Source organism: Anomaloglossus baeobatrachus, chromosome 5 (genome assembly GCF_048569485.1).
Source record: "Anomaloglossus baeobatrachus isolate aAnoBae1 chromosome 5, aAnoBae1.hap1, whole genome shotgun sequence".
Taxonomy (NCBI): Eukaryota; Metazoa; Chordata; class Amphibia; order Anura; family Aromobatidae; genus Anomaloglossus; species Anomaloglossus baeobatrachus.
In genome coordinates, this window is record NC_134357.1 from 196069637 (window position 1) to 196096673 (window position 27037).

Consider the following 27037-nt stretch of genomic DNA (forward strand, 5'->3'; position numbering starts at 1 on the left):
CCATTCTTACTCTGCAGCATTTTCTCTATACCTGCCTAAAATCATGCACAGTACTGTATATAGTACCTTTTCATTGCTTGGGTGAAGAATCACTTTACTCTATGGTATTTTAACATTTATTATTTTTATTGAATGAAAATGGCTTGAATAATAAAATTACAGGCAGTCCCCCGATTATGTACTAGAAAGGTTCTGTTGGTTAGTTTGTAACCTGAATTTGTATGTAAGCTGGTATTGCTCTCTGTCTGCTGTCTGGTCCTCTTCTTTCTGCCATCACTGCATCTACACCTTCTTCAATATAGGTGAGGATTTCTGGCTACATCCAGACCTTAGAGATCAATGCATGTTGTAAGGTTGCAATGGTATGACATCAAGATGTGTGCTGCAATCTTATGATTAGCAAAGACCTTCAAGACTTAGAAGTGGCTGGAAGTCCTTGCCTAGTGAAGAAGCCGGATATGTGGCGTGCAATGATGGACAAAAGAGGACTAGACAGCAGGCAGCAAGCAGTGGGGTGGCCGAAGAGGTAAGCGATTTGATGAGTTTTAGGGGGCTTTTTTTCCCCAATACTCAGCTCATTGCTCACCTCTGCAGCCGCCTCTCTGCCTGCCATCTCCAGCCTCTATTCTAAAAGCTAGGACTTCCAGTCACATCCAGGTCTCAGAAGTCACTGAGCGTCATCATAAGGTAGAGGCGCACATCTTGACGTCACAACTTTACAACATGCAATGACCTCTGAGGCCTAGGCAGAGCTGGAAGTCCCGGCCTGTAATGAAGAAGCTGCAGATGTGTCAAGCAATAGTGGAAAGCAGAGGACCAAACGATGGGCAGTGGGTGGGACTGAGAGGTGAGCAATTTATTTATTTATTCTTACATCTTACATTTGTAACTATGAGTTGTATGTAAGTTGGATGTTTATAAGTCAGGGACTGAAATTTCTCATTTTGGTTAGAAGCTAGGGTGGCAGAATAGAAAATTGTGAAGAAATGTTAGGCCCCCAAAGCCTTCGAATACTGTGATAGCAGGATCACATGCTTATTTGTACAAAGATTTGACAGGCAGATGAACATCAAAGGTCATCAAGTATAAAAAGATCACCAGAAATAAAATGCTAAACTTTTTTTTACCACTCGGTACTCTTACAAAATGCATCACAACGTAGACCAGGCCTGCACTGGTCAGCTATGTGCTTCCAAGAGGCTTGCTTCATTGTATACGATATTACATGGTTTTTGCTTCTAGGAATGATTAAGATGAAGCAAACTAAACAAAGGAAACATAAAAAAAGCAGTTCATATATGTGCTCTTATAGCATATGCTACATATTCAGAATTGCATAAAGATGACATTTTCATCAGTTATCTTAGTTTGGAATTTTTTATAAAAATACTTTTTCCCTCTCCACAGCAGCAGAAATATTTATTATATGTTGTCAAATTTTAATCAACCACCACTGCAGTGTTTTTTTTCACCTTTGGATGGTACTTCCAATCCAAGTTTCTTGACCCTACTCTTATACACACCTTTCATGTGTCTTCACCTATCACCGCTGCTCTAGTCGGTCACTGGCAGTTTGTGACTGCTGGCTGCTCCAGTGTTTCATAGAGTTCACTCTTCAATACAAGTCTATGAAAGCCTCATTCTAGCTCTCATAGAGAGCTTGTGAGGTAACTTCTGACTTCCGGCCAGTCAGAAGTTTCAGTGGCGAGATGACGCCGTGTGACTGAAGGTAAAGATGTCAGAGGGTGAGTATATGAGTAGGGGCAGGGACCTTAGGTTAAAAGCATCACTCCATTGGTGAAAAAAAAACAGCTAGAGTGGTGCTTTAAGTGCATTGTAGTGGAGGGTTTTCACTATTATATTAATTTAACTATCCATAGAATACATTTTTATATGGATATTGTAGCTTTTAATCAATATAAAATACAGAGTAGGTTCTCTCACTCAGAGCTTTTTGATTATGTTAAGCAGCCAGATGCAGCCAAATAACCTTTTTCAAATGTATTTTAAAGCTTATTTAAATTATTTCAGATGGTTAATAAGGAGCTGTTTCATCTGTGACCTAATGCAGCAGAAAGTCCTTGTTTAGACTAGATCCTTAAACCCAACTCTGCTGGTTGACAACTTGTACTTGTGCACTTTCTACAGAGCATAGAGACAATTCTAATGAAGTAGTCATCATCATGACACAACATTAATATTTAACACATCCATTGTGGGCTCGGGCGTGCAGTCACTGTCAGGTTGTCAGTGCGGCCAAGAATTTGTAAGCTTTCCTTATACCCTAGAGTTTTTTAAAAGGACACGCGGCTGTCTACCATTTAGTTGAATGTTTAATTGATACATGTTGCTGTCAGAGCAGCTAAAAGAGAGTTTAACAGCACCCAAGACCTGAGTCCAGTGAGGGATAATCATCTGTGACATTTGCAACACAAAAAGTAGGCTCCCAAACCAATGTGTGTCATGTCTAAAAAGGCATTCATGCTTTAACTACACCCGGTATCCTACAATTACACATCTTGATGCCTTTATTAACTGTTACAGGGAAATGTTTGCTGTGCCAGGTTATTGAATGAAAAATGCTCAGCAGTACATTATAATGTAGGTGGCTAGGACTGCACATAGACATGTTTCTGTCCAAAAGTGTTTAACAGATAGTCAACTTTCCATGCTAGTCAGTTAAAGCCTTCCTTGATTTAAAGTGTCAGACCAAAATCTTTAAATTTATGCTAAAATGCTGCATAATGTACCATCAGTACCATATTTTTGCATAGCTTACATTGATATATAGAGCAGGGTGTGGTGATGAGCACAGCTTTTCCTCACCTTGTGCAAAGATTTGGAGCCTCTTGTCTCACCTGGGGCACAGAAGTGGCCAGCCCCATCTAGCTAGGCACCCTCTGTCATATACCGATGTTCTTTTATAGCTACAGGCTGCTGCTTTCCAACACAGAAAGTTTGTTACAATAATTAACTAAAGGGTGTGATGTCATATTTTTTCCAATTTGCTTTTGCGCACCGAAACATGTATAGGCTAGCCACATTCATTTTTGTGTAAATCTATTTAAACTAGATACAAACAAACTGAAGTGATAAAGAACTGTAGTAAAGATAGTGCACATGTAATGGAGGGACGCACAGGGAGAGCGGAAGATCTTTATGGCATCTTGGTAACAACTGGTTATGACCACAATGCTAACACATCTAAATTGTTTTGTTTTCCCAGACATATTTCAATGATAATATTTTAACTCTGATCCGAACATTGGTGACCGGAGGAGCAACACCAGAACTAGAAGCCCTAATAGCAGAAGAGAATGCATTACGTGGAGGGTATAGCACCCCACAAACTCTAGCTAATAGGGACCGTTGCCGAGTAGCCCAGTTGGCACTGTATGATGGCCCATTTGCTGACCTTGGGGTATGACAAATTTACTGAGCCATGAATTTTAAATATTTATGGTAGCTTACCAAGTATTTTTAAATATATGTGTATATACAGTATATATATGTATATATATATATATATATATATATATATATATATATATATATACTGTATAATGAAACACTTAAGACATGTACAGTATATTGCTTTGTATGCAGGAAAATTATGCAAACCTGAAGTCACTGTTATTTTATATTTTATTCTTATTGATATATGGTAGTTTTGGAACATTTTGTCCTCACTGTAATGATGAATAGACTTGTACATCTATAAAGCAGCGACTCTGGATGACAACCTGAACTTGACTTCATGACTCAAACATTATTTAGGACTAACTGTAGTACCCAGAGCTGCCTGGGATAGTAACTAAAGGGTGCTTTACACGCAGCAACATCGCTAGCATTTGCTAGTGATGTCGAGCGCGATAGCACCCGGCCCCGTCACACATGCGATATGTGGTGATTGCTGCCGTAGCGTATTATCACTACGGCAGCGTTACACGCACATTCCTTGTCAGCGACATCGCTGTGACCGCCGAACAATCCCTCCCTCAAGGGGGAGGTGCGTCTGGCATCATAGCGACGTCACTGCGGCGTCACTAAGCAGCCGGCCAATAGAAGTGGAGGGGCGGAGATGAGCAGGACGTAACATCCCGCCCACCTCCTTCCCTCCGCATTGCCGGTGGATGCAAGTAAGGAGATGTTCGTCGTTCCTGCAGTGTCACACATAGCGATGTGTGATGCCGCAGAAACGAGGAACAATATCGCTAGAGCCCAAACAACAATATTTTGTTTTAAAACGACATCTCCAAAACCAACAATTTTTACCACTTTTGGGATCGTTGCAGGTTGCTCGTACGTGTCACACACTGCGATGTCGCTAACGGCGCCGGATGTGCATCACAAACACCGTGACCCCAACGATATATTGTTAGCGATGTTGCAGCGTGTAAAGCACCCTTAAGTCTCTCTCTCTCTAACACTTTACCTCTCTCCCACTCTTCCTCTTTCCTACTCTTCCTCTCTCCACCTCTCCCTCTCTCACACTCCCCCTCTCTCCCACTTTCACGCTCTCCCATTTTTCCGCTCTCCTACTCTCTCTCCCATTCCCCGTCTCCCTCTATCCCACTCTCTCTCCCTCTCTCACACTCTTCCAATCTCCCACTCCCCCTCTCTCTCTGTGTCTCTCCCACACTTTTTCTCACCACCAAAATCATATTAAATGGCACATAAGCTGTCTATTACTAAGAATATCTTTCATTGCCTATAGCAACTTATCAGAGCTCCTATTAATGACCTGTAGCAAAATAGAAGCAGAGCTGTGATTGGTTATTATAGGCCACCTGACAAATATCCAGGCTAACTGTCAAAATAGCCAATATATTACCTCATACATCCAAACAGTAAGTAAGCATTTTTTGGCAAATAACGGGGTGAAAATGTCCTCTCAAAACATAGTCTATGACATTCCCTGGGTCAAATTAGGTAACTGTACAAAATTTTGGGATTGTAAGTGCCACGGTGCGGATTCCTTTAGCGGACGTACAGTGTGTCCACCCATATCCTGTCCACCGCCATTAACTTGAGAATGGCAGCAGCTATAGGCATAGAAGTGGTGTCTAGGTATAGTAAAGTAGCTATGCGCTATGCAATGAAACCACATATAGCGCCACCTGGTGGAAAACAACGGAGTTAGCATTTTTATCTCGAAAACGGAACGAGATAGAGAAAAAAAGTGAATTACAAAGTTGTAGGGCATCATCATTTCAATATGAATCGACACCTTGCATACAGAAATGCTATGATTAGAACGTGTAAAACTCACAAGGCTGCAGACGTGAAGCGATACCTCATGGAGACCTTCCTACAAGTCATTGGGTATGGTGGCTGCGTGGAGTGGTCTCCACGATCACTTGACCTGACCCCATTGGACTTCTTTCTGTGAGGTCACATCAAACAGCAGGTGTATGCGACCCCTCCACCAACATTGCAGGACCTACGACGACGTATCACAGATGCTTGTGCAAACATGTCACCTACCATATTGCACAATGTGCAGCAAGATACAATATGCTGTCCAGAGTCCAGATGTGCATTGCAGCTGATGGTGGCCACTTTGAGCATCAAAGTTAAATGAGCGCCATATGCGTGACCAGCATTCAATGTTTTTTTTTTGGGGGGGGGGGGGTCATGGGTTTCATATCATGGCATTTCTGTATGCAAGGTGTCGATTCGTATTGAATTGATGATGCCCTACAATTTTTTATTTCACTTTTTTTCTCTATCTCGTTCCATTTTCGAGATAAAAATGCTAACTCCGTTGTTTTCTACCAGGTGGCGCTATAGGTGGTTTTATTGCGTAGCGCATGGCTACTTTACTAAACCTAGACACCACTTCTATGCCTATAGCTGCCGCCGTTCTCAAGTTAATGGCGGTGGACAGGATATGGGTGGACACACTGTACACAAACACACACACACACGTATACTTAGCTTTATATATTTGATTTTTATTTCACATTCTCATGTAACATACTGTATATGTATACAGTCTGACCTAATTGTTCTTGAACTTTTTGTAGGATGGTGGATGTTATGGTGATTTATATTGCAAAGCGCTAAAAACATACAACATGCTTTGCTTTGGCATATATCGGTTACGTGACGCCCACCTAAGCACACCTAGCCAGTGTACCAAAAGGTAGGTAAATGTTGCAGCTGGTCTTTCAAATACATGTGTCTTTTTATCCAAGAAACTAATTGCAGAAAAACCTAGTGAAAAATTTTATTTGAAATCATTACTATTTTTCTCCAATTTGAAAGTTGTCTGTAGTTCAAGATAATGCTGTATAGTTAATGGTGGGAGACACAGTAGCTATAATGGTGTGTAGTGGTTGGAGTTGGCCTACAGCTCACAATGGCCTCATGCATTTCAGCAACAACATGACTAGAGTAAATTCCTTTGAGTTGTTTTTCCGTCCAGGCACCACATTCTGTGTTCGTCCCTACTTCATGTTTTCATCAGCCAAGAGACACAGGCAAGAGATATAAACTGTCGCTGGGGTAAAGACAATACGTGCAGTTGTTTTTTTTCTTTAAAAAAGATTGCAAGATTAAATTCAGGATGTGCGCAATTTAGGAGAATTAATTATTGTGCCCAAACGCAAGTCAGTGTTCCAAACAACGTTGCTTATGATAATGCCCAGTTTCAGTGTTCAGTAAGCCATCAGAATGTGTCTGCGGTGCCGTGCGCTTTGGAACTCAATACTAAGTTGAGAAAGTAACTCACGTATTTATGCACAAGAGAGCACAGAACAGGTACCTCTTTTTGTAGAAGATAATGGAGCAAAACTGAGCACATACCATCATTTCTTGAAAGGCAGAGGTGTCAAATAAGTGGTAAGGAAGCAACTGAATCACCATCAACTTGACCAGGTTAGAGGCGATTTGGTACACAACTGGATGACTAAAGGTGTACACCTATCTCCGCGACACGCAATCAGAAAAGGATATCTGTCATTGCAACACAGTGCAACAAGCAGTGCATAATTGTGATAATGACACTTGATCAGATACTACTTAAGGATTCAGCCTGAAAACCAGAAAGATGAATTAAAGAAAAGGGGTAGGAGTACAGCTTGAGTCATGTTCATATTCCTCTACAGCTTGATTTTCACAATGAGCAGGTAATGTCGCTTCATGTGCCATTGTCCCTAGTCTGTTAGAGCCTTAACATCTAATGCTTATTTTCTTCATGTGAAGCCTGCACACTGCAAGAGATTAATCAGAGCCTTCAGGAGTTATTGACTCTCCACAACCAATAGCACCTGCAGCATCACCGCTCTTGACCTGACCAAAGAACAAATATATCTATCTCTATGTCTTTTGTCTGGATGTCTGCTGCGCTTTTAATTTCTGGCACCAGTGCCCTCCTTTTCATCTAATGATATCACCTACTCAGCATTTTGATCTGGTTCCCAAATCTTGTACAATACACAATCATCATTACCACCCCTAACCTGGGTTAGAGTTGCTTCAGTGTGGGAAATGTCTTAAGTTCCTTGTCCCCTTCACATCCCTCTTAATTCCCACCTCTAAATTTGCCCTGACTAAATTTCCATTACCACCTCCACTGTCAATGTCTGTGCCTTTACCACCATGGCTGACAGAGGCAACAATATAGATAATAGGTTTACTCATGACCTCTATCTCAAGCGGCCATTGTTATGCAAGTAAAAAGGCTGACTATTCATCTCATCCAGTAAATCATAGGAAAAAGTTGTTGTGCAATATATTCCTTAGAACCTAAAGTGCTGTGTCTTAGGGGGACTAAAGGGAACATCAGATAGAGCTGTAATTGATTAAATGGAAAGTTCATTAATATTAAAGATAAATCGTCACTGTGACAATGGAGGACAACTTTGCAGAACACTGAATCAAACTGACTGTGTCGTTGTCAGAGGTAACATCATTTTGCTGTTACTGAGACAAGTGATATGCCATATAATCCATAATGACCTCCATTCTGGATGGCTGGTGACAGTTGTGGTGATGCTGCTACTGCTATGGCTTCAACATTGTTAGCAGTGGTATGACTTCTTTTACACTACACTATCCTTTGCCACTTTTTATTTTACCGTACATTTTGTACTTGTAAATCATCTAGGGCCATAGGTGAAGCACCCCTGAGGTACACCATAGTACTGATCAATCACACTATGTCAGTAACTATTGTTGCTTGCACCTCTCATGTCACTCTTTCCTCCTAACAATTGAATCTCTGTATTAGTCGCAGACTACTACTCTCATATTCTTCAGTCTTACAGCTATACTGTCTGGAGTATTTGTCCATTGTTTCAGGGTTTTTGCTTCCTCTCTCTAATGCTGAGCTGTTAGCCCTGATAGCCTCACTCTATCATGAATCACCCTAGATAGCTGCTGTATGCCTTTCTTTGGCTTTACACAGGCTCTGATAGTCCCTCCTGACAGGCAGCAGCGCTGTACCTATGTAATATGAAAGCTATAAAGTAATATGTGGAAGCCTGCTTGGTTGCGCTTAAGGTCATGTGAGCCTTCTGTAGCTGATGCAGTCTCCTGCAATGTGTAAAATGGCAGGGGCTATTTTTTGGGCAGTTCACATAAATCAAATTGTAGATTGTTTGAAACTGTTGGGATCTGCAAATTTCATAAAATTTGACATGAATTCGATTGGCATTGAATCAATTCTCTGATCTCTACAAACCAGTGTAAAATTTGCACCAGTGGTAAACCATGTATCATTCAATAAATGCTAATTTAGCTCTTAATATGTGGGACCCAAAAGATATTATATCTCTTTCTTTTTAGGTACGTTATTACGAATCCTCCTTATGAATTCGAGTTGGTGCCCACAGACCTCATCTTCTGCCTGATGCAATTCGACCACAACGCCAGCCAGTCTCGTGCCAGCCTCTCACACTCTTCACACTCTTCACACTCCTCTAGCAAAAAGAGCTCATCAGTTCACTCCATCCCAGCCTCAGCCAACCGGCAGAATCGTGTCAAGGCTCGCGACGCACGAGACAAACAGAAGTACGTGATGGAAGACAGACTGTGAACAGGGCTACAATGTAGGAGGGGAAGATGGTGTAATGAGGACAGTGGGGTAATACTATAGAAGTTAATTTTGTCATCCCCTCTGAGTAGCAATAATTTTCAGTCCTCAAGACCAGAAAAGGTCCCAGTTCATAGAAAAAATAATAAGGTTTGGGAAAGATTGGTTTAGATCACTTGAAATTAGAACTTCTATTCTACACCCTTGCAGCAGAGTGTACATTTTATTGCGGGTGTTATAAGTATACTAGATAAAAAAAAAAAGAGTACAGCCATGGGTTATTAATGGTTGTATAGACAAGGCTAATAACTGGTGTGAAATACACTAAACCCCCCAAAATTTGTTGTTAAACGTGTCAAACCCATAACAGCATCCCTGATGTTTGCCTATTTTTTCCATGTGTGCATCAGTGCCCCTGCTATATCACAATGCCGCTCTCCTCCTCTACCTTTCATTGTTTTGGTGCATGGCGTTCTGTGTTTACATACCTTCCCCACAGAAGTACCCACGCATTCCTCAGATCCAGAAGTCATTTGCTGTATTTGTCAGGGAGCATATTTAGATGATGATAAGGTGTACGCTTTGAAATCAGTTTGAACATGAGAAGACCAAACGGACGTTTACGGAAAGGAATTCAGTATCTGGTTGGTAGATTGTTAGTACAATCTACTTATATTCTAATAGCCTTAAAGGGGTTGTCCATTACTTGCACAAGCCCTTCTCAATCACTATATACCACCTCTTATGAAATAGCTGCAGCTCTCACTTCCTCCAGCTGTCTGATTTGTCTGAAGGAGGGGAGAGAAGCCCTGTGATCCACATCCCCTTGGTGAAGGCCATAAAAAGTAACAGTAAATAAAAAAAGCCCATATGTCTGGAACCATATAGTGGATTTTAATTAAAAAAGGGAAAAATCAGGGAAGCAGCAAGAATAAAATAAGAGCAAATGCTGGCTACTTTTAACTTGGTGAAAGGTTCTATTTAAAATCATTTTGTTTACTGTACAGAAGAAATTAAAAAAGGACATATATGGTGTGAGAAAAGCTGCAAAATAAGAATGCTATCAAAAATAGAAATGTTAAAAGTTTATATTAATCACTTAGGAAAATGCAAAGTGATTGAACAAAGAGAAATCTACATCATGTCAATATTTGTTGCCGTCTTTTACCTTCAAAACAGCATAAATTCTTCTAGGTACAGTACAGACAAAAAGTTTGGACACACCTTCTCATTCAAAGAGTTTTCTTTATTTTCATGACTGAAAAGTGTAGATTCACATTGAAGGCATCAAAACTATGAATTAAAACATGTGGAATGAAATACTTAACAAAAAGTGTGAAACAACTGATAATTTGTCTTATATTCTAGGTTTTTCAAAGTAGCCACCTTTTGCTTTGAATACTGCTTTGCACTATCTTGGCATTCTCTTGATGAGCTTCAAGAGGTAGTCACCGGAAATGGTCTTCTAACAGTCTTGAAGGAGTTCCCAGAGATGCTTAGCACTTGTTGGCCCTTTTGCCTTCACTCTGCAGTCCAGCTCACCCCAAACCATCTCGATTGGGTTCAGGTCTGGTGACTGTGAAGGCCAGGTCATCTGGCGTAGCACCCCATCCCACTCCTTCTTAGTCATATAGCCCTTACACAGCCTGGAGGTGTGTTTGGGGTCCATGTCCTGTTGAAAAATAAATGATGGTCCAACTAAACGCAAACCAGATGGAATAGCATGCCGCTGCAAGATGCTGTGGTAGCCATGCTGGTTTATGCCTTCAATTTTGAATAAATGTCCAACAGTGTCACCAGAAAAGCACCCCCACACCGTCACACCTCCTCCTCCATGCTTCACGGTGGGAACGAGGCATGTAGAGTCCATCCGTTCACCTTTATCTGCGTTGCACAAAGACACGGTGGTTGGATCCAAAAATCTCACATTTGGACTCATCAGACCAAAGCACAGATTTCCTCTGGTCTAATGTCCATTCCTTGCGTTCTTTAGCCCAAACAAGTCTCTTCTGCTTGTTGCCTGTCCTTAGCAGTGGTTTCCAAGCAGCTATTAACCATGAAGGCCTGCTGCACAAAGTCTCCTCTTAACAGTTGTTCTTGAGATGTGTCTGCTGCTAGAACTCTATGTGGCATTGACCTGGTCTCTAATCTGAGCTGCTGTTAACCTGCGATTTCTGAGGCTGGTGACTCAGATAAACGTATCCTCCGCAGCAGAGGTGAGTCTTGGTCTTCCTTTCCTGGGGCAGTCCTCATGTGAGCCAGTTTCTTTGTAGCTTTGATGGTTTTTGCCACTGCACTTGGGGACACTTTCAAAGTTTTCCCAATTTTTCGGACTGACTAACCTTCATTTCTTAAAGTAATGATGGCCATTCGTTTTTCTTTACTTAGCTGCCTTTTTCTTGCCATAATACAAATTCTAACAGTCTATTCAGTACGACTATCAGCTGTGTATCCACCAGACTTCTGGCACAACACAACTGTTGGTCCCAATCCCATTTATTAGGCAAGAAATCCCACTTATTAAACTTGACAGGGCACACCTGTGAAGTGAGAATTATTTCCGGTGACTACCTCTTGAAGCTAATCAAGAGAATGCCAAAAGTGTGCAAAGCAGAAATCAAAGCAAAAGGTGGCTACTTTGAAGAACCTAGAATATAAGACATATTTTCAGTTGTTTCACACTTTTTTGTTAAGTATTTCATTTCACATGTGTTAATTCATAGTTTTGATGCCTTCAATGTGACTCTACAATTTTCAAAGTCAAGAAAATAAAGAAAACTCTTTGAATGAGAAGGTGTGTCCAAACTTTTGGTCTGTACTGTACATTTGTGCCAAACATCTTGGAGAACTAACCACAGATCGTCTGTGGATATAGGCTTGTGAAAATTCTTCTGTCTCTTCATGTAATCCCATATAGACTTCATGAAGTTGAGATCAATCAGACGCCTCGTAGATGATATTACATGATGGATAAGTATCTGCCTGTACTTCTTTGCATTAAGGACACCATTTATCTAGACCCAATCCGCAACGCCATTTGCTAAACGCAGTCCCAAACGTGCAGGATCTTCCACCATGCCTCATGGTTGCCTGCAGACATTCATTATTCCATTACTTTAGCTCTTTGGCGAACAAACTACCTTCTTGTACAGCTAAATATTAACAGTTTTGACTCATCAGTACAGAGCAACTGCTGCCATTTTTCTGCACATTATATTCTGTTTTAGTGTAGTGTTTAGATATTTATCTGCAGTTCTTTCATGAAGACCAATTCTGGGCAGATTTCTCTGAACAGTAGATGGGTGTAGCATCCCACTGAATACTGTGAGTTCTGAGCTGATGGCACTCCTGGACTCCTTCTGATTTCATATGGAAGTAAATGTTGTGATTTTCATCTTCAACACAAAGTTTCCCTGTACTGTAATTATGGTTCTAAAAATTACCCATTTCATGGGGTCCTCAATCTTGAGGAACACAGGCAGATATTTGTCCATAATGCAATACCATCTTGGTGGCATCTGACTGGCGCTAAACATATTCTGCAGCAGGACAACTACCCCAAATATAGAGCCAATGTCCTAAGAACTGTCTTATGAGTAAAGAAGTACAAGGAGTCCTTTTTCCCATAACAGTCTGGATCCCTTATTAGTATTAAACAAAGAAGCCTGTTTCTTGTGACGATTGTAGCTGCAATGTATTATGGATAACTGGCTCACTTTTGTGACATTTATATCCATACTAAGCAGTGGGTTTGATTGTGGCATGTCTTTCTGTCACATTAATTGCTTATTTTAAGAAAACTGAAACAATATTTTCTGGATGCATTAGATATCAGTCCAGATTGTTTTAGGCATCATTATTCTGGTGATAAGCATATGCACATATCATTCAGTATAGAATGTCCTAATCCCCATTCACCTTACACAAGGTTAAATTATTGACAGAGCCAGGATAGAACCGGTACCACTTTTACACATAGGCACTCTTACCATAAATTACTGGGAACCTGCTTTGATAATGTGCCTTATTTCATAGTGAGAATTTAGTTTCCCAAACTTGTTTCCAAATCTCCATGTGCTGAAGCTTATGTTTCTTAATACAGACATGCAGCCCTATCAAAATTGGAAAGTTAAAATCAAATATTTTGCCCCATTATTTTCATTTTCTAAATAGAGAAATAGAGAAAATCTTTTTATTAGAGATATGTTAGGCATTTTTAATCAAAAGCAACATCCCATTCCTGTACACATCTGTACATCTTCTCGGGCAGTGGTCTCATGAGCTACAAAACAACAATAGAGCTGAAGGTTGTTAGGTATGGAAATTGTACTTTCACAACAGTCAGGGAGTCGTTGGTTGGTGATCACAGTGCTAATAAAAAAACATTTTTTGGGAACTGAGAAAGAAGGTTATTACTAGTGATGAGTGAATTCTAAATTTTCAGGTTTGGGTTATTCGAACCAAATACCTAGTACTATTCCAGTATTTGTCACAAATAATAAACCTGATGCAAGTCAATGGGAAACCCAAGCATTTTTCTTGAAGATTTCTCAGAAAAATGTTCGGGTTCCCCGTTGGCTTGCATTAAGTTCGTGATTCGTGACGAATACTAGTTTAGTACTAGGTATTCGGCACGAATAACCCAAACCTGAATATCATAGTATTCGCTCATCACTAGTTATTTTACTCCTTTCAAAGAAAGGATGTAAATTGTGTGCAATGTGCAGATGTAGCATACTTTACTACATGTAATACATAAAGTGTAAAGGTAACGTCATTGAACTCAAACGTGGTCTTCACTTTCAAATGTATTACACCTATATCCATATACTGTATGTATACAGAATATACATGTATACCACTTTATACCAATGTATTATTATTTGATGGTGTTCAGGAGGGCATCTATAAAATCAGTGTATTTGGTAGGTGATCCCTAGAACCTTTAAATTTTTTGATGATTCCTAATTAGGACAGAAATTATGTTGTACGTCTATATCTCAAGTTGTTATTTTTATTTTTTTGTTTATTTTTACCACCTAATTTGAGCAGCATAATGTAGAGACAGAGACCCTGATTCCACCATTGTATCACTTACTGGGCTGCTTGCTGTAGTTTAAATAAAGTCACAGTTATATCAGCAGGAGATTATCATTAGAGGACCTACTGCTATATAGTCCTCAATATTCATGGGCTCTGAATAACTCCACACCCACCACTGATAGGCAGCTTTCTGCGTATAATGTACATGGCAGCAGAAAACAGTCAATCAAGAGTGTAGGCAGGGTTATACAGAACGCAACATCCAGAGATCTGCTAGATCTAGAGCAGATAAAAGTGTGATATAGAAACTGCAGCAAGCAGCCCAGTAAGTGACACATCTGGAATCGGGGTCTCTGCCACCATATTCTCCTGATGTCAGATGGAGTAGCAAAAATCTGGCCACTGATTCCCTTTTGTCATGCAGTATGTTATTGTTAGCTGTAAAGATCACTTATATATAGATCAGGTTCTGTTTAATGCCTCATATAATCTACCACAGTCTTTGTATAGACCCAAGCTAAATTAAGTGGAAAGGACTGGCTAACTCGGCAATAGCAAATAACAAAAGAAACTTCTAAAGTCGTAAATAGCTTAAACATTGTCTGATATTTTTTTAGTCTTGAATATTATTATTATTATTATTATTATTTATTATTATAGCGCCATTTATTCCATGGCACTTTACAAGTGAAAGGGTATACGTACAACAATCATTAACAGTACATAACAGACTGGTACATGTCATAAAACAATAAACAGCAATGTAGCTATAGATAATTATTCTTACTTTGCTGACAGCGCCTTTTATTTGGGCTGTATTTTCAATAATCACTGCACTATATTAGAGTCATAAGGAGGGAAAATACAAAGTGAGCATATGGTAGAGAAATAGAAAAGAAGGGTTACATGGAGGGCTCTGTGGAGACCTTTTCTCTGGGGATTCTACGGTTTGCCTTGGATATATTGCTTCTTCTTAGGACGCTGCGTAGGACACATCATTTTGGAATCAAGCAGTGCCATGCTGCATGTTTGCATTATAACCCTGGCTAAGGCCTCCAGTATCTTGTAAAACCTTTTGGTTGAACTTATTTTACACATCTGTGTGATCCTAGACAGCAGCTGGATGTGCAGGAAAAAATGAGATTTATCAAGGTTATCCCTTCAGTTTTTTTTTCTAAAAATATAAAATAAGGTGGTGTTTATGCGGCTTTGCGCCATTTTGTCTGGTACACAGTGTGGCTGTAGAGTTCTGCTGAGCATCACTCATCTTATTTATCTCATCTGCATTATTTTGTTTTCACCAGATTCATTAGCCAGTATGCCCAAACTAAATTGCTTTCATGAGGACATAGCAGTAAACTTTCTTACAAAGTGGCTTTTCTACAGGAAATAAAATAGTTAAAATATTGCTGCCAGGTCCCATGAACTGGCTGAAGATTTTTATATACACTCTTAGTGACCAATTACAGCATAGAGTAATGCGCCTTCCCTGCAGTAATGATCATTAAAGGGAATGTCAGTAGGAACAAACCTCATAAGCCACCTATATGAGCATGTAGGGCATAGAAAGCTGAACAAAATGATACCTTGATTTCTGTGATCTGATGTCTTACGCCAGAGAAATCCAAGTTTTTCATACTTAGAAATGTACTGTTCCAGGCTATTTTGTAAAGAACGAGGAGATACCACTGTGATATGTGATGGTTGCTGTCTGCTCTCCCCGCAGAGCTTTGTGTGATATATGTGTGATGGCCGCTCTCTGCTCTCCTGATCTCCCCACAGAGCTGTGTGTGATTATGTGTGATGGCCACTCTCTGCTCTCCTGATCTCCCCGCAGAGCTTTGTGTGATATATCTGTGATGGCCGCTCTCTGCTCTCCTGATCTCCCCGCAGAGCTATGTGTGATTATGTGTGATGTCCACTCTCTGCTCTCCTGATCTCCTCGCAAGCTGTGTGTGATTATTTGTGTGATGGCCACTCTCTGCTCTCCTGATCTCCTTGCAGAGCTGTGTGTGATTATATGTGTGATGGCCACTCTCTGCTCTCCTGATCTCCTCGCAGAGCTGTGTGTGATTATATGAGTAGTGGCTGCTCTCCTGAACTCCCCGCAGAGCTGTGTGTGATATATGTGTGATGGCCGCTCTCTGCTCTCCTGATCTCCCCGTAGAGCTGTGTCTGATATATGTGTGATGGCCGCTTCCTGCTCTCCTGATCTCCCCGCAGAGCTGTGTGTGATATATGTGTGATGGCCGCTCTCAGCTCTCCTGATCTCCCCGTAGAGCTGTGTGTGATATATGTGTGATGGCCGCTCTCTGCTCTCCTGATCTCCCCGCAGAGCTGTGTGTGATATATGTGTGATGGCCGCTCTCTGCTCTCCTTATCTTCTCGCAGAGCTGTGTGTGATTATATGTGTAGTGGCCGCTCTCCTGATCTCCCTGCAGAGCTGTGTGTGATATATGTGTGATGGCTGCTCTCTGCTCTCCTGATCTTCCCGCAGAGATGTGTGTGATTATATGTGTGATGGCTGCTCTCTGCTCTCCTGATGTCCCTGCAGAGCTGTGTGTGATTATATGTGTGATGGCCGCTCTCTGCTCTCCTGATCTCCCCGCAGAGCTGTATGTGATATATGTGTGATGGTCTCTCTGCTCTCCTGATCTCCCTGCAAGCTGTGTGTGATTATATGTGCTATTGCCGCTCTCTGTTCTGATCTCCCTGTAGAGTTGTGTGTGATTATATATGTAATAGCTGCTCTCTGTTCTCCTGATGACCCTGCAGATCTGTGTGTGATTATAACTGACACATCTGCAGCTTCCTTCTCACAATTGCAATATTGTTATAATCCAGCAGAGCTGAACTGCAGCTGCTAATGTGTTTGTAAGGAGACAAAGCTCTACTGTTATGTGTTACCTACATACACTGGCAATGCCTTATTATGTAAAGTAAGGTCTGGAGGCAGATTCTCAGGCAGATAAATGTCCAGCCCATAGCCTAGAATGGCTCATTTACGTATAAGAAAATGTGGACTTCTCTGGAATAAGACATTGGACCGCACATATCAAGGTATCATCGTATTCAGCTTCCTATCACCTGCATGCCGATATAGGCAGCTTGGGAGGGCTGATCCTACTGACAGATTCCCTTTATGAATATGAAGCTTCAGCTCTTGGTGGCATTGTTGAGAGAGAATTGACAATCCTCTATAAGAGTGCACAATTGAAGAGAATGTCATATCTGCTGGAGTCATGACTTTCATGTGCAGAAATGGACAAAGCTTGTAATTCACTGTTGTCCTTCTTGTAAAATAAGTCAATGTGATAATTATACACAATTCTTTAATATAATTTTCATAGTGTCAGGAAAGATCAAGCTTCAATCCATTTTTTAGTGTGTGGATTTACAGGAACGGCTATTTCCAGACTCGTTAAAGCATTGTATATTTTTGGGTTGTATCTTTTTACCATGCTGGTTTACAAAACCAATTAACTTGACACCAAAGCGCCTGCTATTTTTGATCACTTTTGTTAAATCTGTATTTTTTTTCAAAGTAGCAGGAACAACACTCGCAAATAGATATAGTCATATGTAATAATATATTATCTATTTTTTTCAAAACAGATAAATATATTTGTTCTTGAATTAACGATGTATATACAATTTAGTGTACCAAATTACCTATGTTGAGGTACCCTGAGATTGGGCTATCTATGCATCTGTCTGTGTGGATGATCAGACAGGTGAATATCGGTAAAATATGTGCTTGGATTAGGTGCAGTCTGTAACCTTTGTACATTCCTCGCTAGATCCTCATTCTTGTCTTGCTTGTCCCACACTGGATCATTTACATACATTTCCAAATCTTCATCAATTTAATGCCCTGCCAGCTATTAACTCCAAATTATACCCCGGCTTACAGCGGCCTCATTCATATAGGATTACTCTGTGCAGACATCTTCCGATCACTAACGTCTACAGCAATATTGTTAACCGCATACCTGACATTGGCTTTTCTGCAGCCTATACAGGTTATAATTAATAAAATGCTGCCTCATATGGACAGTCTAACATATCACATAGCCCAAATCTGTTTAAAAGACTCCTATAATATAGAAAGTGAATATTTAGGAACTATCAGAAATTTTAGATCCAATATTTTGGATTCCAAGATTGATGTCAGAGCACAAAGGCTCCCTTCATCAGATAAAGGGTATTAGAGTAAGAATAAGGCATTATTGTCTGCTTCTTTCTGTAAAGAGTACCACCCCAGTCCATGGGCAATGTCTGCTATGGAAATTCAGCTCATGATGTGGTAAAGCAGGAAACAGCCATGTTTGATGGAAACTGTAGGAAGGAAGATTCATAAAGAAATCTGATAGAGATGATTGAGAAGAGTAAGGGGTACTTTGCACGCTGCGACATCGCTAGCCGATGATAGCGATGCCGAGCGTGATAGTACCCGCCCCCGTCGCACATGCGATATCTTGTGATAGCTGCCGTAGTGAACATTATCGGTACGGCAGCTTCACACGCACATACCTGCCCTGCGACGTCGTTCCTTCCTAAGGGGGCGGGTCGTGCGGTGTCACAGCGACGTCACATGGCAGGCGGCCAATAGAAGCGGAGGGGCAGAGATGAGCGGGACATAAACATCCCGCCCACCTACTTCCTTCCGCATTGGTGGTGGAGGCAGATAAGGAGATGTTCCTCGCTCCTGCGGCTTCACACACAGCGATGTATGCTGCCGCAAGAACGAGGAACAACATCGTATCTCCTATTGGTGTGACATTATGAAAATGTCTGACGCTACACAATCACCGATTTACGACGCTTTTTAGATCGTTTATCGGCGCATCTAGGCTTTACACGTTGCGACGTCGTTACCGGCGCAGGATGTGCGTCACTTTCGATTTGACCCCGACGATATCGCAGTAGCGATGTCGCAACGTGCAAAGTACCCCTAAATGTTTTCAAGGAAAGTTCCAGAAGTATTGAATGTAGTTGGGGTATATTCACACAATTATACCTGTCTTTATGTTCAGGAAAACCCCAAATCTTTTAAAAATGGATGGCTTCCATGTTTCAATAGTTTTTAGCAAAGTTTCATACTTTGAATAGCAGACACTAGAGTGTAAAAATGGAAGAAAGTAGAAATGTCCTCAATCTAAATCAAAATCACAGATGAGAAATGTATAATTATGCTCTTATATATACCTTTTTTGGAAAAGCATAATAGTGTCTGCCACAAACAAACCGAAATACATCAAATATTACAACAAATGTTACAAATTATCCGCCAGGTCTTATAGATCTCTGGTGAGAATGTTTTACAGTTATTTTCATTTTCTCGTTATTATTTTTGCCATTTTTATAAAGGAAAAGTTAATGAAAAAAAGGTTGGAGTTAAAGGGGTTTCCTAGGTACAAAAAAAAAATTATCTGGCTGTTCCTACATAAGTTTGGCTATCCCGCTGTTCCCCTCTAGCCCCTGCAGCCATCGTTATCATGAACTTTGTGCCCGCTCTCACTTTGTACCTCTATTTCCCAGGAGGTTGTGTATTCCGGCTTCTCTGCCGGAGATGTATCTGTCACAGATCACTCACTCCCACCCTCAGAGTCTGCCCACCCACCTGCAGATCACCATCCTGAGAATCCTATACCATGTAAACATTTCCAAAGCTCTGCCCACTCTGTTAATCCTTCTGACCTTCTTGTATTTCTGTCCTGAAGAAATAAAAGGAAATTGCCTTTATGACAAGAGGCCATTTTGAATATAATGAGCTACAATTAGTGTAGTCCACAACTCAATGAGGACTACATTTTCCAGCATTTCCTTCTCACCATAGTTCTTTTTAGGGGCAGAACTTACAGTACCTTGACCTCAATGCAAAACATATAAATGGGTCCATGAATCTATGTCCTTATGTGGTCTCCTTATTTCCTTATGTGTTTGTTTCTGATATCACTGCACCTCCTTCTTTCTCTTTATGCTATAGTCTCTGTTAATTGGGAAGAAGTTGTCGTAATGTGCACTATCCCAGGCAAACAGTATACATTATTGTTATTACACCTTTATTGTCTCCGTTCTTTAAGATAACTCATACAAACCATATAAATAGAAAATTACATGCAATGATGGAAAGTCTGCCTTTAACTCTTGTATATTATATGCCCCTTAACATGTGTAGATGAATGACCAATGCAAAATATATGACAGCTGGTATTGCATTCTGCTTCCCATTGATAACATTCATAAAGCTTTTTTTATTCTATAACATAAGCAATCTAAATGCCCTCTGGAGAAAAATGTCCAGAATTCAGTAATGTGCCAAAGTCACACAAGCTCTCCAAATCCAAACCACTCGGTGCCTTATTGCACGTCACCTGCTAGAACCATTTTTAGCTTCTTACTCTGGACACTGCTGCATGTTCTTTTTCCAGGCTCTTCACACTCGTGAATTTTCTGTAAACCAATTCTGTAAAGTAAAAAAAAAATACATTTGAGAATAAAAAGAGAAGAAAAAAATATTTGTGCTGTTTTTTTCCGAGGTCAGTGTGAGTAAACACTTCCTCCAAAAATAACTGTATGGCATTTTGACTAGTTGACTAGTTTTTTTGCCACTTCCAGTCCATGCCCATTGCTGTATTTATGACTTAATATGGTGAATAAGTTTTCAGATGGAATATAGTTTTCAGTATTTCAGAAAATCTGTACAAAATTTTTAGCTATTTTAATTATAGTAGAAGAATCATGGATTTTTAAAGGTTTTTTTTTATTGTTATGTAAACTGAGATGGGAGTTTGAAAAAGAACTTCTCTTGTTTTCCTTTTATAATATTAGGCTGGAGTCACACTTGCGATGGACTCATGCGAGTCTCGCATTGCATCACCCGACACGGCCGCATAGTCTCTGGACAGGAGTGTCTCAGCTGCATAGAAATACATGCAGCTTCTCCTATTGAGAGAGCAGCTGCCGTGTCAGGTGATGTGATGCGAGACTCGCATGAGTCCCGCCTGGGACAATCGCAAGTGTGATTCCGGCCTTAGTATGATAGCGGGATGATTATATCAGTCAGCTAGTACTGTGTACACATGTGAGATAGCTGTTGGCTGAACGTCACTTTTCCTAATTCATCATACAGTAGTACAGTGTGTGTTGCCAAATTCTAGGGCCAGACAATTATTGTTCATGCTAAAGATCCATTTACACTGAAATATCATGCACGAGTGTTACTAGAAAGGCTGTAATTACCTGAAAAATGAGCTAATTTATCAGGGGACATAATCTTTTGTGTCAAACACAAAAGATCAGCATTCTCGGCAGCACACTGTCCTTTGTAAACAGGACCTGCGCTGCCGAGTACAATGGCAGCCTTTGTGCTATTAGCTATCCATTACATATGATTTTGTGCTCATCATTTACTATGGTCTGCTTGTATAAATAGGACTTGCATTACCGATCACAATGTCAGCTTATGTGCAGTTATATCTACACAGATCATTTGGCGCTCATCATTTACTATGGTCTGCCTGTGTAAGTAGGACTCGCACTGGCCGGGAACAATGGCAGCCTTTGTGCCCTTAACCATCTGTTACAGACCATTTAGTGCTCATGATTTACTGTGGTGTGCCTGTCTGAGGCCTAAAACACACGTCCTTGATAGCCACGAACGTGTAATACGGGCCGTTTTTCATGTCCGTAATCCGTTTTTTGGTCTGTAAATAACGCACGTGTGGTGGCTGTGTGTCCGGCGTATGGTAACCAGATGTGCGTGTGGAATGGCCGTGTGTGCGTGTGAAACTAAACTGACGTGTGTGTGTGTGTGCTGTCCGTGTGAAATGTCCGTGTGTGATGTTAAATGTCGTTGATACATGCCGGCTGACAGCAGACTTCATCCGACTTCATCCTCATACCGCGGCTCTGTCTGTGTCGCTTCCTGATTAGCGGTCACCCATGAAGGACTCACCGGTGACCGCTAATCACCAGAGTGACTGAATGGAGTACCCCTCTTGCATACTCACCGTTCCCCGATCACCAGCGCGGCGCTGCACGGCTGTTCTCTAAACTCCGGCGGCTTTTCCTCTTTTGAAAAATCCTTTATTAGAAATAAAAAACACGAACACATTTCCTGGTTCACCAATTTAATCAGCCCAAGAAAGCCCTCCATGTCCGGCATAATCCAGGATGGTCCAGCGTCGCTACCAGCTCTGCTGCATGAAGGTGACCGAAGCAGCAGAAGACACATCCGCTCCTGTCAGCTCCACGCAGCAACTGAGGTGAGTAGCGCGATCAGCTGTGCTGTAACTGAGGATACTCGCGGCCACCACTGGATCCAGTGACAGCGGGTAACCTCAGCTGATCACGCGGCTCTCTTCATTTGCTGCGTGGAGGTGACAGGAGCGGCGGTGTCTTCTGCTGCTCCGGTCACCTTCATGCAGCAGAGCTGGTAGCGACGCTGGACCATCCTGGATTACGCCGGACATGGAGGGCTTTTTTGGGCTGATTAAATTGGTGAACCAGGAAATGTGTTTGTGTTTTTTATTTCTAATAAAGGATTGTTCGGGTGTGTGTGTTTATTTACCGTAACTTACAGATTAACCATGGAAGGTATCTCGGGGAGACGCCTGACATGATTAATCTAGGATTTAGTGGCAGCTATGGGCTGCCATTAACTCCTTATTACCCCGATTTGCCAATGCACCAGGGCAAATCGGGAAGAGCCGGGTACTGTCCCAGAACAGGCGCATCTAATGTATGCGGCCATTCTGGGCGGCTGCTGACTGATATTGTTAGGCTGGGGGGCTCCCCATAACGTAGAGCTCCCCATCCTGAGAATACCAGCCTTCAGCCGTATGCCTTATCTGGTTGGTATTAAAATTGGGGGGACCGCACGCCGTTTTTTTAAATTATTTATTTATTTCTATACTCCATAGTGACACGCCCACCGGCTGCTGTGATTGGGTGCAGTGAGACACCTGTCACTCAGCGTGGGGACGTGTCTCACTGCAACCAATCATAGGCGCTGGTGGGCGGGGAAAGCAGGGAATACGTGATTGTTTAATTACAATTAATTTAATTTAATTGTTTCAAATTACAAAAAGCCGCCGGAGCTGTGTGAACATCGTGCAGCGCCGCGCCGGGGATCGGTGAATAAGAGAGAGGGGGGAAACTTCAGTCACTCGGGGGATTAGCGGTCACCGGTGAATCCTTCACAGGTGACCGCTAATCAGTACACGGCACACAGACAGAGCCGCGGCATGACAATGAAGTCGGGTGAAGTTCACCCGAGTTCATTCTCATCCTGCTACTTTGTCTTCCGACATGTAGTAATGACATTTTGCATCACACACGGACATTTCTTATGGACAACATAACCTCACATCCGTGCAAGGAACATTTTATTTGGACTCCCATAGGCTAACATTATGTCCGTGTGTGCGTGCTCCGTCCCAAAAACGAACATGCTTCCGTGCCAAACGGAGCAAAAAGCGTGGGACGCACACGAGCACACGGAAGATCAAATAACACGCACGTGTGCCTTTAAACATAAAAAAACATATGTGCACGTTTGGTCGTATCTCCGGTATGTACGGAAATGGACCAAACACGCACGTTTTAAACGGATGTGTGTTGCAGGCCTAAATAGGACTTGCACTGGCTGAGAACAATGGCAGCCTTTGTGCCCTTAGATTAGATTGAGTGGATCCAAACTTTAAAGTTTGGTGTTCATATCAAACACAGACTTTATGAAAAAAATCAGTGTTTGAGTTTGAGTGCATTATGTATGCAAACTACTTGAGCCTGCATCAGTGTTCTCAGGTACACTCTGTGCTCAGCCGAGTATGAGCGGCTTACAGTCTTTGAATGACTCACACTGGGGATAAGATCAGCATTATCAGATGCAGTGTAAAGAAAACCCCACCCTCCCTCACCCGTAAGTGTTCTGTTTAGGGGTAGCCATATGTGGGTGGAGACCCTAATTACCAATCAGTGACTTCTAATGATGTTTGGGTCCAAAACAGAACTTTATTTAATGTCCGTCTGAACCCGCAGATCCTGAACTTCCATGAGTTTGCTCATCTCTACTTCCAAGTGTCCTCTTAAAACAACTGATGCACCCTGGTTGTCCGCTTTGAAAAATATTAATGCCACCTTTGTGCCAGCCCACACAAAAAATAATGTTTACACAGAGCAAGCTAGCAGTCCAGTGAAGTGACATCATTCTGTTGCCATTGCCTAGATGCTGACATCTTGTAAGCCACAGGACTTCAGCAGCCTGTGGGGTCGAGAGTGGTTGGATAGGGAGCTTATGGATCACTACTCCACTGGATGATCCCACTGAACCAGAATTATGATGTCAATACATTTCAAAGTGGCACCCAGAGATACAAGCCAATGCCAGACATCTGGGGCATGAGCACTGACCTAATTCGGTGTCAGCAACACTATCGGTGCATTTTTGTCTGTTTTTAATTTGCATGCTTAAGAATTTTGAGCTCAAAACTACCACCTCTATGACCCCTCTCTAGCTATACCACTGCAATAATAATATTTCGATGTGAGAAACCTCATGCATAATGATGGAGCATGTTGAAATTTAAGATATCCATTCCTTAAATTTTCCTGACGTCTGCCATTGGGAAACAGATGGAAGGCCCCCATGCTTATTATATCTAATGCTACTGAAATAGGCAAGTTTATTCAAGATTTACCTGATATGCACAAACAGACATAGGCTCAGTTTTCACTAGCACCGGGCTTGTTTGTCTTCCCTTCTCTTCTTGGCAAAAGATAAAATGGACAGAAGAACTGGAGCGATTGAGAAAAATGGCCCTAGAGGCAATCTTACCACCTATGGAGATGTGTTTTCTTTGAAGATACTTGCAATGCTCATTTTGAGAATCAGGCAGTATTTTTACTCTACAGGTCGGGGACTTGGAAAAAAAATAGTTTGCATATCACTTGGTCTAAACGTTCTGTCCAACAAAATATTCAAACAGTTCCAAAATTAATTTACTCTTGGAGTTGTGTTTAATCACTGCAGTCATTTTTGTATTTTATTATCTCATGACAAATTAATGAACAGAGAAATGATGAGTGAAAATCTCTGTTTTAAACTGTGCTTTTAATCGGTGCTTGATTTGTACCCATTCTTTACTGGACTCCTGTGCTATTCAGAAAATGCTCTCTCAGAAGTAATTTCTAGTGAGCACAAGAATGAGCCATGGCCACTTGCTAACGAAGTTCAAAACTCTATTAGTTCATGTAAATTATGTTTAATCAATGCAATATATGTTTTTCTGCCATTTTATAGCAGTTTCATCTATGGGAGCATTACATAGATTCTTGGGGTAGTGTTCATTACATCTGCACTGACAAAAGTAGTATATATTTTACTTTCAGACCTAGAAATGTACAACTTAGAGATTAAGGTAACGGCAGCACTGTTGATCTACCTACCAAAGCAACTTAAATTCAGGGATTTAAATTGTATATAAGATTTTGGAATGACTTACATAGATTACTTCTTTCTCTAAATTGCAACAAGGACGAATAGAATGGGCCAAGGTATGGATCACCCCAGTTCTGCATGCACTAGAGGCTTCTATGGGCTTCCTTCTCCTTCTATAATTCTGTCCTTGTGAAACCTTTTGTGAAGCAATAAGTGACATCGAGATGTAGGATACATTTCTATAACGACATAGGTCTCAATGATCCAATCCCCTTTACTGCTGGAATGCCACAACTATGCAATGTAGTATAGTAAATCTATCTCTATAGCACTTAGTGTTCCAGCTGGCAAGGGGTTCCCATTGTTTGGTATTTTCCTGTTTCTTATTGTGTTTTGTGTAGTGTGGTTTAACTTTGATTTTAACTTTTTTACTATGAAAACTGATGTGAAATGGCTGTTCTGTCGCTACTGTCTTAATGTGTCTCCTAACATAGCTTGCTTGCCTTCTCGCATGTGCTCTGTGTATTTTTATCGTTGTCTCCATTTCACATCTTCCCTTCTCCATCATTGCCATATTATGTTTGTTTTTTTGTGTTTGTTTGGTTTCACCATTAATACAGGGTAGGTAAATAATTTTTGTAGTATTTAGCTTGTGTTTGTTCAGTTGAGTTCAATTTATAAGTTGCAGCAGCTTTGCCCCATTAATGGAGACCCACACAATCCATGTGTCACCTGTAATACTGGTGTCTTCTTATGTGGTAGAGGATCGGAGTGTAACTGGTCTTTCTGTGCACCCTATACTTACTGTATACACCAGGCTTTGTCTAAGTCTCTAAAGTATATTTTCTCCAATGTACTTTTGTAAAGCCACTTTATGCCCAATTATGCATCTCAATTAAACACCTTCAGAGATACAAAGTTACTATTATATAATGTAAGAACACATGTAGCTAATTTGTCATGGTGATTATGTATCAAATCCTGGCTCTGATAACAAGAATTCAATAGAAATTGTCAATTGTGATTGTTAACAAGTTAAACTATGTAACATCTAGGACTGTCCTAGGCCCTTGAGTATAGCTTATTATTTCTTAAGGTAGTAAAATGGGAATACTTGCTTGTTACTTTATTTTTACAGCAAGACAGACAACAGTAATGCAAAAGTCATAAAGAATAATAATGCTGAATAATCCCTGAATGTACTGTAAATAGGGAGTATTTACGTTTCTGTTATTGATAGCATTTTCCTTCAGTGTAAAGACCTCATTAATATTGGAGAAATGTCACCCAAATTCATTTGTTCCATTGTGACCGTTGCACCATCTAGTGTGTATGGGGGCATCCAAACTTATAAATAATGTCAGAGGAAAAAAAAATTCTCTCCAATTCTTCCCAATTCTCTCCGCTGCTCATTAAATAGACAAGTACGCTCTGCTGAACTGAGCTTGCATGGTTGGAGGAGTCGCCATGGATAGTTGTTAGTCGGACGAGTGTCCAGCTGACAGTTA

General features: G+C 41.0%; 1 protein-coding gene across 12 annotated transcripts in view; it reads left to right on the forward strand.

The window, feature by feature from the left end:
• Window positions 1–27037, forward strand: part of KCNMA1 (potassium calcium-activated channel subfamily M alpha 1) — a 1029133-nt gene that overhangs the window by 999847 nt on the left and 2249 nt on the right. For 10 of the 12 annotated variants that reach the window (XM_075349081.1, XM_075349079.1, XM_075349082.1 and 7 more), the window contains 4 exons: window positions 3227–3421; window positions 6030–6148; window positions 8794–9018; window positions 25626–25645. In XM_075349081.1, coding sequence (XP_075205196.1) covers window positions 3227–3421; window positions 6030–6148; window positions 8794–9018; window positions 25626–25645 — 559 coding nt within the window. Of the gene's footprint in view, window positions 1–3226; window positions 3422–6029; window positions 6149–8793; window positions 10229–25625; window positions 25646–27037 lie in introns of those variants that run through there. The other 2 variants (XM_075349085.1, XM_075349091.1) reach the window with 2 other exon arrangements.